The sequence below is a fragment of the Salmo trutta genome, unplaced genomic scaffold (genome assembly GCF_901001165.1).
Source record: "Salmo trutta unplaced genomic scaffold, fSalTru1.1, whole genome shotgun sequence".
NCBI classification, from domain to species: domain Eukaryota; kingdom Metazoa; phylum Chordata; class Actinopteri; order Salmoniformes; family Salmonidae; genus Salmo; species Salmo trutta.
The window spans coordinates 10,998-25,000 of NW_021822576.1; the positions used below are offsets into that span (position 1 = coordinate 10,998).

Here is a 14,003-nt window from a genome sequence, read left to right on the forward strand (position 1 = left end):
CTATTCCTATTAGTAGCTATTCCTATTAGTAGCTATTCCTATTAGTAGCTGTTCCTGTTAGTAGCTATTCCTATTAGTAGCTATTCCTATTAGTAGCTATTCCTGCTAGTAGCTATTCGTATTAGTAGCTATTCCTATTAGTAGCTATTCCTATTAGTAGCTATTCCTGTTAGTAGCTATTCCTATTAGTAGCTATTCCTATTAGTAGCTATTCCTGTTTGTAGCTATTCCTGTTAGTAGCTATTCATATTAGTCGCTATTCCTATTAGTAGCTATTCCAGTTAGTAACTATTCCTATTAGTAGCTATTCCTGTTAGTAGCTATTCCTATTAGTAGATATTCCTATTAGTAGCTATTCCTATTAGTAGCTATTCCTATTAGTAGCTATTCCTATTAGTAGCTATTCCTGTTAGTATCTATTCCTATTAGTAGCTATTCCTATTAGTAGCTATTCCTGTTAGTAGCTATTCCTATTAGTAGTTATTCCAATTAGTAGCTATTCCTATTAGTAGCTATTCCTATTAGTAGCTATTCCTGTTAGTAGCTATTCCTGTTAGTAGCTATTCCTATTAGTAGCTATTCCTATTAGTAGCTATTCCTATTAGTAGCTATTCCTATTAGTAGCTATTCCTGATAGTAACTATTCCTATTAGTAGCTATTCCTATTAGTAGCTATTCCTGCTAGTAGCTATTCCTATTAGTAGCTATTCCTATTAGTAGCTATTCCTATTAGTAGCTATTCCTGTTAGTAGCTATTCCTGTTAGTAGCTATTCCTGTTAGTAGCTATTCATATTAGTCGCTATTCCTATTAGTAGCTATTCCAGTTAGTAACTATTCCTATTAGTAGCTATTCCTGTTAGGAGCTATTCCTATTAGTAGATATTCCTATTAGTAGCTATTCCTATTAGTAGCTATTCCTATTAGTAGCTATTCCTATTAGTAGCTATTCCTGTTAGTATCTATTCCTATTAGTAGCTATTCTTATTAGTAGCTATTCCTATTAGTAGCTATTCCTGTTAGTAGCTATTCCTATTAGTAGCTATTCCTATTAGTAGCTATTCCTTACAGTAGCTTTTCCTATTAGTAGTTATTCCTGTTAGTAGCTATTCCTGTTAGTAGCTATTTTTGTTAGTAGCTATTCCTGTTAGTAGCTATTCCTATTAGTAGCTATTGTTATTAGTAGCTATTCCTTACAGTAGCTTTTCCTATTAGTAGTTATTCTTGTTAGTAGCTATTCCTGTTAGTAGCTATTCCTGTTAGTAGCTATTTCTGTTAGTAGCTATTCCTGTTAGTAGCTATTCCTGTTAGTAGCTATTCCTATTAGTAGATATTCCTGTTAGTAGCTATTCCTATTAGTAACTATTCCTGTTAGTAGCTATTCCTATTAGTAGCTATTCCTGTTAGTAGCTATTTTTGTTACTAGCTATTCCTGTTAGTAGCTATTCCTATTAGTAGCTATTTCTATTAGTAGCTATTCCTTACAGTAGCTATTCCTATTAGTAGCTATTCCTATTAGTAGCTATTCCTATTAGTAGCTGTTCCTGTTAGTAGCTATTCATATTAGTAGCTATTCCTATTAGTAGCTATTCCTATTAGTAGCTATTCCTATTAGTAGCTATTCCTGTTAGTAGCTATTCATATTAGTAGCTATTCCTATTAGTAGCTATTCCTGATAGTAACTATTCCTATTAGTAGCTATTCCTATTAGTAGCTATTCCTATTAGTAGCTGTTCCTGTTAGTGGCTATTCCTATTAGTAGCTATTCCTATTAGTAGCTATTCCTATTAGTAGCTATTCCTATTAGTAGCTATTCCTGATAGTAACTATTCCTATTAGTAGCTATTCCTATTAGTAGCTATTCCTGCTAGTAGCTATTCCTATTAGTAGCTATTCCTATTAGTAGCTATTCCTATTAGTAGCTATTCCTGTTAGTAGCTATTCCTGTTAGTAGCTATTCCTGTTAGTAGCTATTCATATTAGTCGCTATTCCTATTAGTAGCTATTCCAGTTAGTAACTATTCCTATTAGTAGCTATTCCTGTTAGGAGCTATTCCTATTAGTAGATATTCCTATTAGTAGCTATTCCTATTAGTAGCTATTCCTATTAGTAGCTATTCCTATTAGTAGCTATTCCTGTTAGTATCTATTCCTATTAGTAGCTATTCTTATTAGTAGCTATTCCTATTAGTAGCTATTCCTGTTAGTAGCTATTCCTATTAGTAGCTATTCCTGTTAGTAGCTATTCCAGTTAGTAGCTATTCCTGTTAGTAGCTATTCCTGTTAGTAGCTATTCCTATTAGTAGCTATTCCTATTAGTAGCTGTTCCTGTTAGTAGCTATTCCTATTAGTAGCTATTCCTATTAGTAGCTATTCCTGCTAGTAGCTATTCCTGTTAGTAGCTATTCCTGTTAGTAGCTATTCCTGATAGTAACTATTCCTATTAGTAGCTATTCCTATTAGTAGCTATTCCTATTAGTAGCTGTTCCTGTTAGTAGCTATTCCTATTAGTAGCTATTCCTATTAGTAGCTATTCCTGCTAGTAGCTATTCGTATTAGTAGCTATTCCTATTAGTAGCTATTCCTATTAGTAGCTATTCCTGTTAGTAGCTATTCCAGTTAGTAGCTATTCCTGTTAGTAGCTATTCCTGTTAGTAGCTATTTTTGTTAGTAGCTATTCCTGTTAGTAGCTATTCCTATTAGTAGCTATTCCTATTAGTAGCTATTCCTTACAGTAGCTTTTCCTATTAGTAGTTATTCCTGTTAGTAGCTATTCCTGTTAGTAGCTATTTTTGTTAGTAGCTATTCCTGTTAGTAGCTATTCCTATTAGTAGCTATTCTTATTAGTAGCTATTCCTTACAGTAGCTTTTCCTATTAGTAGTTATTCCTGTTAGTAGCTATTTCTGTTAGTAGCTATTCCTGTTAGTAGCTATTCCTGTTAGTAACTATTCCTATTAGTAGATATTCCTGTTAGTAGCTATTCCTATTAGTAGCTATTCCTGTTAGTAGCTATTCCTATTAGTAGCTATTCCTGTTAGTAGCTATTCCAGTTAGTAGCTATTCCTATTAGTAGCTATTCCTGTTAGTAGCTATTTTTGTTAGTAGCTATTCCTGTTAGTAGCTATTCCTATTAGTAGCTATTCCTATTAGTAGCTATTCCTTACAGTAGCTTTTCCTATTAGTAGTTATTCCTGTTAGTAGCTATTCCTGTTAGTAGCTATTTTTGTTAGTAGCTATTCCTGTTAGTAGCTATTCCTATTAGTAGCTATTCTTATTAGTAGCTATTCCTTACAGTAGCTTTTCCTATTAGTAGTTATTCCTGTTAGTAGCTATTCCTGTTAGTAGCTATTCCTGTTAGTAGCTATTTCTGTTAGTAGCTATTCCTATTAGTAGATATTCCTGTTAGTAGCTATTCCTATTAGTAACTATTCCTGTTAGTAGCTATTCCTATTAGTAGCTATTCCTGTTAGTAGCTATTTTTGTTACTAGCTATTCCTGTTAGTAGCTATTCCTATTAGTAGCTATTTCTATTAGTAGCTATTCCTTACAGTAGCTTTTCCTATTAGTAGCTATTCCTATTAGTAGCTATTCCTATTAGTAGCTGTTCCTGTTAGTAGCTATTCATATTAGTAGCTATTCCTATTAGTAGCTATTCCTATTAGTAGCTATTCCTATTAGTAGCTATTCCTGTTAGTAGCTATTCATATTAGTAGCTATTCCTATTAGTAGCTATTCCTGATAGTAACTATTCCTATTAGTAGCTATTCCTATTAGTAGCTATTCCTATTAGTAGCTGTTCCTGTTAGTGGCTATTCCTATTAGTAGCTATTCCTATTAGTAGCTATTCCTATTAGTAGCTATTCCTATTAGTAGCTATTCCTATTAGTAGCTATTCCTGATAGTAACTATTCCTATTAGTAGCTATTCCTATTAGTAGCTATTCCTGCTAGTAGCTATTCCTATTAGTAGCTATTCCTATTAGTAGCTATTCCTATTAGTAGCTATTCCTGTTAGTAGCTATTCCTGTTAGTAGCTATTCCTGTTAGTAGCTATTCATATTAGTCGCTATTCCTATTAGTAGCTATTCCAGTTAGTAACTATTCCTATTAGTAGCTATTCCTGTTAGGAGCTATTCCTATTAGTAGATATTCCTATTAGTAGCTATTCCTATTAGTAGCTATTCCTATTAGTAGCTATTCCTATTAGTAGCTATTCCTGTTAGTATCTATTCCTATTAGTAGCTATTCTTATTAGTAGCTATTCCTATTAGTAGCTATTCCTGTTAGTAGCTATTCCTATTAGTAGCTATTCCTGTTAGTAGCTATTCCAGTTAGTAGCTATTCCTGTTAGTAGCTATTCCTGTTAGTAGCTATTCCTATTAGTAGCTATTCCTATTAGTAGCTATTCCTGTTAGTAGCTATTCCTATTAGTAGCTATTCCTATTAGTAGCTATTCCTGCTAGTAGCTATTCCTGTTAGTAGCTATTCCTGTTAGTAGCTATTCATATTAGTAGCTATTCCTATTAGTAGCTATTCCTGATAGTAACTATTCCTATTAGTAGCTATTCCTATTAGTAGCTATTCCTATTAGTAGCTGTTCCTGTTAGTAGCTATTCCTATTAGTAGCTATTCCTATTAGTAGCTATTCCTGCTAGTAGCTATTCGTATTAGTAGCTATTCCTATTAGTAGCTATTCCTATTAGTAGCTATTCCTGTTAGTAGCTATTCCTATTAGTAGCTATTCCTATTAGTAGCTATTCCTGTTTGTAGCTATTCCTGTTAGTAGCTATTCATATTAGTCGCTATTCCTATTAGTAGCTATTCCAGTTAGTAACTATTCCTATTAGTAGCTATTCCTGTTAGTAGCTATTCCTATTAGTAGATATTCCTATTAGTAGCTATTCCTATTAGTAGCTATTCCTATTAGTAGCTATTCCTATTAGTAGCTATTCCTGTTAGTATCTATTCCTATTAGTAGCTATTCCTATTAGTAGCTATTCCTGTTAGTAGCTATTCCTATTAGTAGTTATTCCAATTAGTAGCTATTCCTATTAGTAGCTATTCCTATTAGTAGCTATTCCTGTTAGTAGCTATTCCTGTTAGTAGCTATTCCTATTAGTAGCTATTCCTATTAGTAGCTATTCCTATTAGTAGCTATTCCTATTAGTAGCTATTCCTGATAGTAACTATTCCTATTAGTAGCTATTCCTATTAGTAGCTATTCCTGCTAGTAGCTATTCCTATTAGTAGCTATTCCTATTAGTAGCTATTCCTATTAGTAGCTATTCCTGTTAGTAGCTATTCCTGTTAGTAGCTATTCCTGTTAGTAGCTATTCATATTAGTCGCTATTCCTATTAGTAGCTATTCCAGTTAGTAACTATTCCTATTAGTAGCTATTCCTGTTAGGAGCTATTCCTATTAGTAGATATTCCTATTAGTAGCTATTCCTATTAGTAGCTATTCCTATTAGTAGCTATTCCTATTAGTAGCTATTCCTGTTAGTATCTATTCCTATTAGTAGCTATTCTTATTAGTAGCTATTCCTATTAGTAGCTATTCCTGTTAGTAGCTATTCCTATTAGTAGCTATTCCTGTTAGTAGCTATTCCAGTTAGTAGCTATTCCTGTTAGTAGCTATTCCTGTTAGTAGCTATTCCTATTAGTAGCTATTCCTATTAGTAGCTGTTCCTGTTAGTAGCTATTCCTATTAGTAGCTATTCCTATTAGTAGCTATTCCTGCTAGTAGCTATTCCTGTTAGTAGCTATTCCTGTTAGTAGCTATTCATATTAGTAGCTATTCCTATTAGTAGCTATTCCAGTTAGTAACTATTCCTATTAGTAGCTATTCCTGTTAGTAGCTATTCCTATTAGTAGATATTCCTATTAGTAGCTATTCCTATTAGTAGCTATTCCTATTAGTAGCTATTCCTATTAGTAGCTATTCCTGTTAGTATCTATTCCTATTAGTAGCTATTCCTATTAGTAGCTATTCCTGTTAGTAGCTATTCCTATTAGTAGTTATTCCAATTAGTAGCTATTCCTATTAGTAGCTATTCCTATTAGTAGCTATTCCTGTTAGTAGCTATTCCTGTTAGTAGCTATTCCTATTAGTAGCTATTCCTGTTAGTAGCTATTCCTATTAGTAGCTATTCCTATTAGTAGCTATTCCTGTTAGTAGCTATTCCTGTTAGTAGCTATTCCTATTAGTAGCTATTCCTGTTAGTAGCTATTCCTATTAGTAGCTATTCCTGTTAGTAGCTATTCCTATTAGTAGCTATTCCTGTTAGTAGCTATTCCTATTAGTAGCTATTCCTGTTAGTAACTATTCCTATTAGTAGCTATTCCTATTAGTAGCTATTCCTGTTAGTAACTATTCCTGTTAGTAGCTATTCCTATTAGTAGCTATTCCAATTAGTAGCTATTCCTGTTAGTAGTTATTCCTGCCTCCCCATGGTGGAGTTGCTGCGGTAGCTCTCTTGGTATACGTCGCGTTAAGCTGCTTGGTTATTCTAAACGGACAGTGCTGCGGTCAAAGAGCCTAGCTTAGACTAAAAAGACTCCTGGCTAACATCCGCAAGCATGAATAACTTCCGGCGAGTGAAACTTACTAGCTTTCCTCCAGCGTTATGGCAACCCCATTCCTATTTCCTATTTCCTGGAGTTGGAGGGAGTCTCTCTCAGGACTGGAGGGTACACCCCTGGGGGGTCTCCCAGATAAGGGAAATGTTCGGCGAGAAAACTTGCATTGTTGTCTGTTTTTCTCGATGAGGGAGTCGAGCGCTTCTCAGGCCTCGGATCCTCCTGACCCGACGGACAGGGAACGTAACATTATGACTCTAACTACTGATCCCTGAAGGAGGGAGAATGAGGTACAACACCTGTTTGGCCCCACGCCGCCCGGTTAGACGCTCGGTGAAGAGCGCTAATGAGTTGAGGATTGAGGATTATTACCTGTGGAAGGAAGGTAACCTCTTCCGGCAAAGTGCAGAGTTCATTGGTCTTGTCTGGCGTGATTTTAGTTCTTCAAAAACAAAGTGGCGAGAGTTCGACTCCCCAAATAGTTGTGTTGTACCTCGTTTCCCTCCTTCAGGAAACAGTAGTTGTAGTCATAACATTGTTCTAACTACAGGGAAAGGTAGCTAGATGTTATATGGTAGAAAACCCGACCCTGAGAATCAGTGACTAGGGTCTGGTTTCACTTGACTCTTTTGAGATAGAGGAACTACGTCACTACCTGTTAAATAAAATACTAAATACTAAATACTAAATAAAATACTAAATGAAATACTAAATGAAATACTAAATACTAAATAAACTACTAAATACTAAATAAATAGTAAATAGTAAAAACAAAATACTAAATAAAATACTAAATACTAAATAAAATACAAAATACAAAATACTTAATACTAAATAAAATACTAAATACTAAATACTAAATAAAATACTAAATACTAAATAAATAGTAAATAGTAAAAACAAAATACTAAATAAAATACTAAATACTAAATAAAATACAAAATACAAAATACAAAATACTTAATACTAAATAAAATACTAAATACTACATAAAATACCAAATACTAAATACTAAATAAAATACTAAATACTAAATAAAATACTAAATACGAAATACTAAATAAAATACGAAATACAAAATACTAAATAAAATACTAAATACTAAATAAAATACAAAATACGAAATACTAAATAAAATACTAAATACTAAATAAAATACTAAATACGAAATACTAAATAAAATACTAAATACTAAATAAAATACTAAATACGATGGAGAACAGGTTCTTTTTTAATGAGGGAATTTAGCAAGTGGCAAGTTTGCATCAACTACCTTCACTAAAACCACTGCAAAAAAAGTTCTGCCTTCAAAACTTTGATTTGGAATCGCAACGTTGTGGCATGTCTGCCTCGTGATTCGTTATGGAGAGCTGTCCGTCATGAAGAGGACCCACCCTGTTTGGTTGTGGCATGTCTGCCTCGTGATTTGTTTTGGAGAGCTGTCCATCATGAAGAGGACAAGCCCTGTTTGATTTCCCTTTATGGTCATTGAAACCAGATCCTAGTCGCTGTTGGATCGGGTTTTCAAGACTAGAAAATAGCCACTACGGAAGGTAGGAAGGAAGCAAGGAAGGAAGGAAGGGAGTGAGTGAGTGAGTGAGTGAGTGACTGAGTGAGCGAGCGAGCGAGTGTGTGAGTGAGTGAGTGAGTGAGTGAGTGAGTGAGTGAGTGAGAGAGCGAGCGAGCGAGCGAGCGAGTGAGTGAGTGAGTGAGTGAGTGAGTGAGTGAGTGAGTGAGCGAGCGGGTACCTACTCTTCAAACACATCCTCCGTATCCATCCTCCTGTAGAACTTGGCCAGTTTGACGGACAGGATGATGCTGGGGACGAGGAACACACAGCAGCCACCCAGACCGAACCAGAAGGTATTCTACAACACAGAGAGATATAACCTTAACCCAGACCAGAATATATTATATAACACACAGAGAGATATAACCTTAACCCAGACCAGACCAGAATATATTATATAACACACAGAGAGATATAACCTTAACCCAGACCAGAATATATTATATAACACACAGAGAGATATAACCTTAACCCAGACCAGAATATATTATATAACACACAGAGAGATATAACCTTAACCCAGACCAAACAGACAGACAGCACATACCGACTCAGACAGACAGCAGATACCGACTCAGACAGACAGCACATACCGACTTAGACAGACAGCACATACCGACACAGACAGACAGCACATACCGACTCAGACAGCACATACCGACACAGACAGCACACTGACTCAGACAGACAGCACATACTGACTCAGACAGACAGCAAATACCGACCCAGACAGACAGCACATACCGACTCAGACAGACAGCACATACCGACACAGACAGCACATACCGACACAGACAGCACATACTGACTCAGACAGACAGCACATACCGACTCAGACAGACAGCACATACCGACTCAGACAGACAGCACATACCTACTCAGACACACAGCACATACTGACTCAGACAGATAGCACATACTGACTCAGACAGACAGCACATACGGACTCAGACAGACAGCACATACCGACTCAGACAGACAGCACATACCGACTCAGACAGACAGCACATACCGACTCAGACAGACAGCACATACCGACTCAGACAGACAGCACATTCCGACTCAGACAGACAGCACATACCGACTCAGACAGACAGCAGATACTGACTCAGACAGACAGCAGATACCGACTCAGACAGACAGCACATACCGACTCAGACAGACAGCACATACCGACACAGACAGACAGCACATACCTACTCAGACAGACAGCACATACTGACTCAGACAGACAGCACATACCGACACAGACAGCACATACCGACACAGACAGCACATACTGACTCAGACAGACAGCATATACTGACTCAGACAGACAGCACATACCGACCCAGACAGACAGCACATACCGACTCAGACAGACAGCACATACCGACACAGACAGCACATACCGACACAGACAGCACATACTGACTCAGACAGACAGCACATACCGACTCAGCCAGACAGCACATACCGACTCAGTCAGACAGCACATACCTACTCAGACACACAGCACATACCGACTCAGACAGACAGCACATACCGACTCAGACAGACAGCAGATACCGACTCAGACAGACAGCAGATACCGACTCAGACAGACAGCAGATACCGACTCAGACAGACAGCACATACCGACTCAGACAGACAGCACATACCGACTCAGACAGACAGTTCCTGTGTATCTTACCACTGAGTCGACTATGAAGCTGCAGGCTACTATCTCCATGGAGTCAATGAGGTTACTGATGGGCTTACACTGGGCCACCTCCCCTGTTAGCTAGGACAGAGATATTACACACACAGACATTACACTGGGCCACCTCCCCTGTTAGCTAGGACAGAGATATTACACACACAGACATTACACTGGGCCACCTCCCCTGTTAGCTAGGACAGAGATATTACACACATATTGGTTAAACATCATGGAGGAGAGGTTAGGAATGGAGGAGAGATTAGGACTGACTGAAGGCAGTACCCGTTAAAAAACAGTCTCAGTGTCAAAAGGCGACTCTGGGATGCTGACCTTCTAGTGACCCCAAACTTTAGAACGGCAGTATAGAACTCTAACTTACAGAGTTTTTGACCCAGTCTGTGTACTGTCTGAAGTATCCAATCAGGCTCCGCATGTACACATCTGTCTCCTGCAGAACAACGAGAAGTTGTTTAGAGTGTGTGTGTGTGTGTGTGTGTGTGTGTGTGTGTGTGTGTGTGTGTGTGTGTGTGTGTGTGTGTGTGTGTGTGTGAGTGTGTGTGTTTGTGTGTGTGTGTGTGTGTGTGTGTGTCTGTGTGTGTGTGTGTGTGGAGAGTGTGTTTACCTGTTTTACCACGCGTGAAGCGTTGTGTGTGATGAGGTACTCTGCTTCGTCGATGGAACTAAGGACGTTAGTCACCTTCACCTGAGAGAGAGGGAGGTGAGTTAGGGTGTGTGTGTGTGTTTATGTGTGTGTGTGTGTGTGTGTGTGTGTGTGTGTGTGTGTGTGTGTGTGTGTGTGTGTGTGTGTGTGTGTGTGTGTGTGTGTGTGTGAGAGAGACAGGCGAGTTAGGGTGTGTGTGTGTGTGTGTGTGTGTGTGTGTGTGTGTGTCCTCACAGGTAGATCCTTAGCTGTCCTCTGCAGTAGCCGGATGCTCTGGCTGAGAGTGCTCTGGAAGAGAGGAGAAGGCCATGTTTCAGATGGGACTAGTTACTGAATCTGGCAGGTAAATGCTGCCAGGAGAAGGCCATGTTTCTGATGGGTCTAGTTACTGAATCTGGCAGGTAAACGCTGCCAGGAAAAGGCCATGTTTCAGACGGGTCTAGTTACTGAATCTGGCAGGTAAACGCTGCCAGGAGAAGGCCATGTTTCAGATGGGTCTAGTTACTGAATCTGGCAGGTAAATGCTGCCAGGAGAAGGCCATGTTTCAGACGGGTCTAGTTACTGAATCTGGCAGGTAAATGCTGCCAGGACAAGGCCATGTTTCAGACGGACCTAGTTACTGAATCTGGCAGGTAAATGCTGCCAGGAGGAGGCCATGTTTCAGACGGACCTAGTTACTGAATCTGGCAGGTAAATGCTGCCAGGAGAAGGCCATGTTTCAGACGGGTCTAGTTACTGAATCTGGCAGGTAAATGCTGCCAGGAGAGGGCCATGTTTCAGACGGGTCTAGTTACTGAATCTGGCAGGTAAACGCTGCCAGGAGAAGGCCATGTTTCAGACGGGTCTAGTTACTGAATCTGGCAGGTAAATGCTGCCAGGAGAAGGCCATGTTTCAGATGGGACTAGTTACTGAATCTGGCAGGTAAATGCTGCCAGGAGAAGGCCATGTTTCAGACGGGTCTAGTTACTGAATCTGGCAGGTAAATGCTTCCAGGAGAAGGCCATGTTTCAGACGGGTCTAGTTACTGAATCTGGCAGGTAAATGCTGCCAGGAGTCCATGTTTCAGATGGGTCTAGTTACTGATTCTGGCAGGTAAATGCTGCCAGGAGAAGGCCATGTTTCAGACGGGTCTAGTTACTGAATTTGGCAGGTAAATGCTGCCAGGAGTCCATGTTTCAGATGGGTCTAGTTACTGATTCTGGCAGGTAAATGCTGCCAGGAGAAGGCCATGTTTCAGACGGGTCTAGTTACTGAATTTGGCAGGTAAATGCTGCCAGGAGGCCATGTTTCAGATGGGTCTAGTTACTGATTCTGGCAGGTAAATGCTGCCAGAAGAAGGCCATGTTTCAGACGGGTCTAGATACTGTTCAGAACAACAACATCACAACAACACAACACACCGAGCACCACAGAGTATTACAACACAAATACACACAGGACCAGTCAAAGGTTTGGACACACCTACTCATTCCAGGGTTTTTCTTTATTTTTACTATTTTCTACATTGTAGAATAGTGAAGACATCAAACTATGAAATAACTCAGATGGAATCATGTAGTAACCTCCAAAAAATGTTAAACAAATCAAAATATATTTTTTATTTGCGATTCTTCAAAGTAGCCACCCTTTGCCTTGATGACAGATTTGCACACTCTTGGCGTTCTCTCAACCAGCTTCACCTGGAATGCTTTCCCAACAGTCTTGAAGGAGTTCCCACATATGCTGAGCACTTGTTGGCTGCTTTTCCTTCACTCTGCGGTCCAACTCATCCCAAACCATCTCAATTGGGTTGAGGTCGGGTGATTGTGGAGGTCAGGTCATCTGATGCAGCACTCCATCACTCTCCTTCTTGGTCAAATAGTCCTTACACAGCCTGGAGGTGTGTTGGGTCATTGTCCTGTTGAAAAACAAATGATAGTCCCACTAAGCGCAAACCAGATGGGATGGAGTATCGCTGCAGAATGCTGTGGTAGCCATGCTGGTTAAGTGTGCCTTGAATTCTAAATAAATCACACAGACAGTGTCACCAGCAAAGTACCCCCACACCACCCCCTCCATGCTTCACGATGGGAACTACACATGTGGAGATCATCCGTTCACCTACTCTGCGTCTCACAAAGACACGGCGGTTGGAACCAAAAATCTCAAATTTGGACTCATCAGACCAAAGGACAGATTTCCACCGGTCTAATGTCCATTGCCTTCATGTCTTAAAGTAATGATGGACTGTCATTTCTCTTTGCTTATTTGAGCTGTTCTTGTCATAATATTTACCAAATAGGGCTATCTTCTGTCAACCACCCCTACCTTGTCACAACACAACTGATTGGCTGAAACACAATCAGACGGAAAGAAATTCCACAAATTAACTTGGATCAAGGCACACCTGTTAATTGAAATGCATTCCAGGTGACTACCTCATGAAGCTGGTTGAGAGAACGCCAAGAGTGTGCAAAGCTGTCATCAAGGCAAAGGGTGGCTACTTTGAAGAATCTCCAATATAAAATATATTTTGATTTGTTTAACACTTTTTTTGGTTACTACATGATTCCATATGTGTTATTTCATAGTTTTGATGTCTTCACTATTATAATACAATGTAGAAAATAGTAAAAAAATAAAGAAAAACCCTGGAATGAGTCGGTAGTGTAAAACTTTTGACTGGTACTGTATATACACACACACAGAAAGTATACCCCTTGACTTATTTCACATTTAGTTGTCTTACAATTTAAATTCAAAATTGATTAAATAGAGTTTTATTCTCACCCATCTATACACAATACCCCATAATGACAAATTGAAAACATGTTTTGAAAAATGTTAGAACATTTATTGAAAACGGAATACAGAAATATCCAATTTACATAAGTATTCACACCCATGAGTCAATACTTTGTAGAAGCACCTTTGGCAGTGATTACAGTTTTCTGGGTAATTCTCTAAGAGCTTTCCACACCTGGATTGTGCAACATTTGCCCATTTATTATTTTCAAAATTCTTCAAGCTCTGTCGAATTGGTTGTTGATCATTGCTAGACAACCATTTCCAGGGTCTTTCCACAGATGTTCAAGTAGATTTAAGTCAAAACTGTAACTCGTCCACTCAGGAACATTCACTGTCTTCTTGGTAAGCAACTCCAGTGTATATTTGACCTTGTGTTGTAGGTTATTGTCCTGCTGAAAGGTGAATTCATCTCCCAGTGTCACGTCCTGACCAGTATAAGGGTTATTTGTTATTGTAGTTTGGTCAGGACATGGCAGTGGGGTATTTGTTTTATGTGGTTTGGGGTGTGTGTTTATGTAGAGGTGTGTTTGGTTAGTGTTTTCCGGGGTTTTTGGGCTATGTTCTATGTTAGTAGATTTCTATGTTCTAGTCTAGTCTTTTTAGTTCTATGTTTAGTTTATTGATTTGGCCTTCAATTGGAGGCAGCTGTTCCTCGTTGCCTCTGATTGAAGGTCCTATATAGAGGAGTGTGTTTTGTTTGGGTTTTGTGGGAAGTTGTGATTGCA

The 14,003-nt window shown here is 38.6% G+C and overlaps 1 protein-coding gene across 4 annotated transcripts in view; it reads right to left on the reverse strand.

Moving 5' to 3' along the window:
• Positions 1 to 8,325: 8,325 nt before the first annotated feature.
• The window catches only part of LOC115182766 (prominin-1-A), a gene marked incomplete at its 5' end in the record, with an annotated part of 25,955 nt that continues 20,277 nt past the window's right edge, over positions 8,326 to 14,003 (reverse strand). For all 4 annotated transcript variants that reach the window (XM_029744214.1, XM_029744212.1, XM_029744213.1 and 1 more), the window contains 5 exon segments: positions 8,326 to 8,445; positions 9,820 to 9,909; positions 10,208 to 10,276; positions 10,451 to 10,531; positions 10,724 to 10,777. In XM_029744214.1, coding sequence (XP_029600074.1) covers positions 8,326 to 8,445; positions 9,820 to 9,909; positions 10,208 to 10,276; positions 10,451 to 10,531; positions 10,724 to 10,777 — 414 coding nt within the window.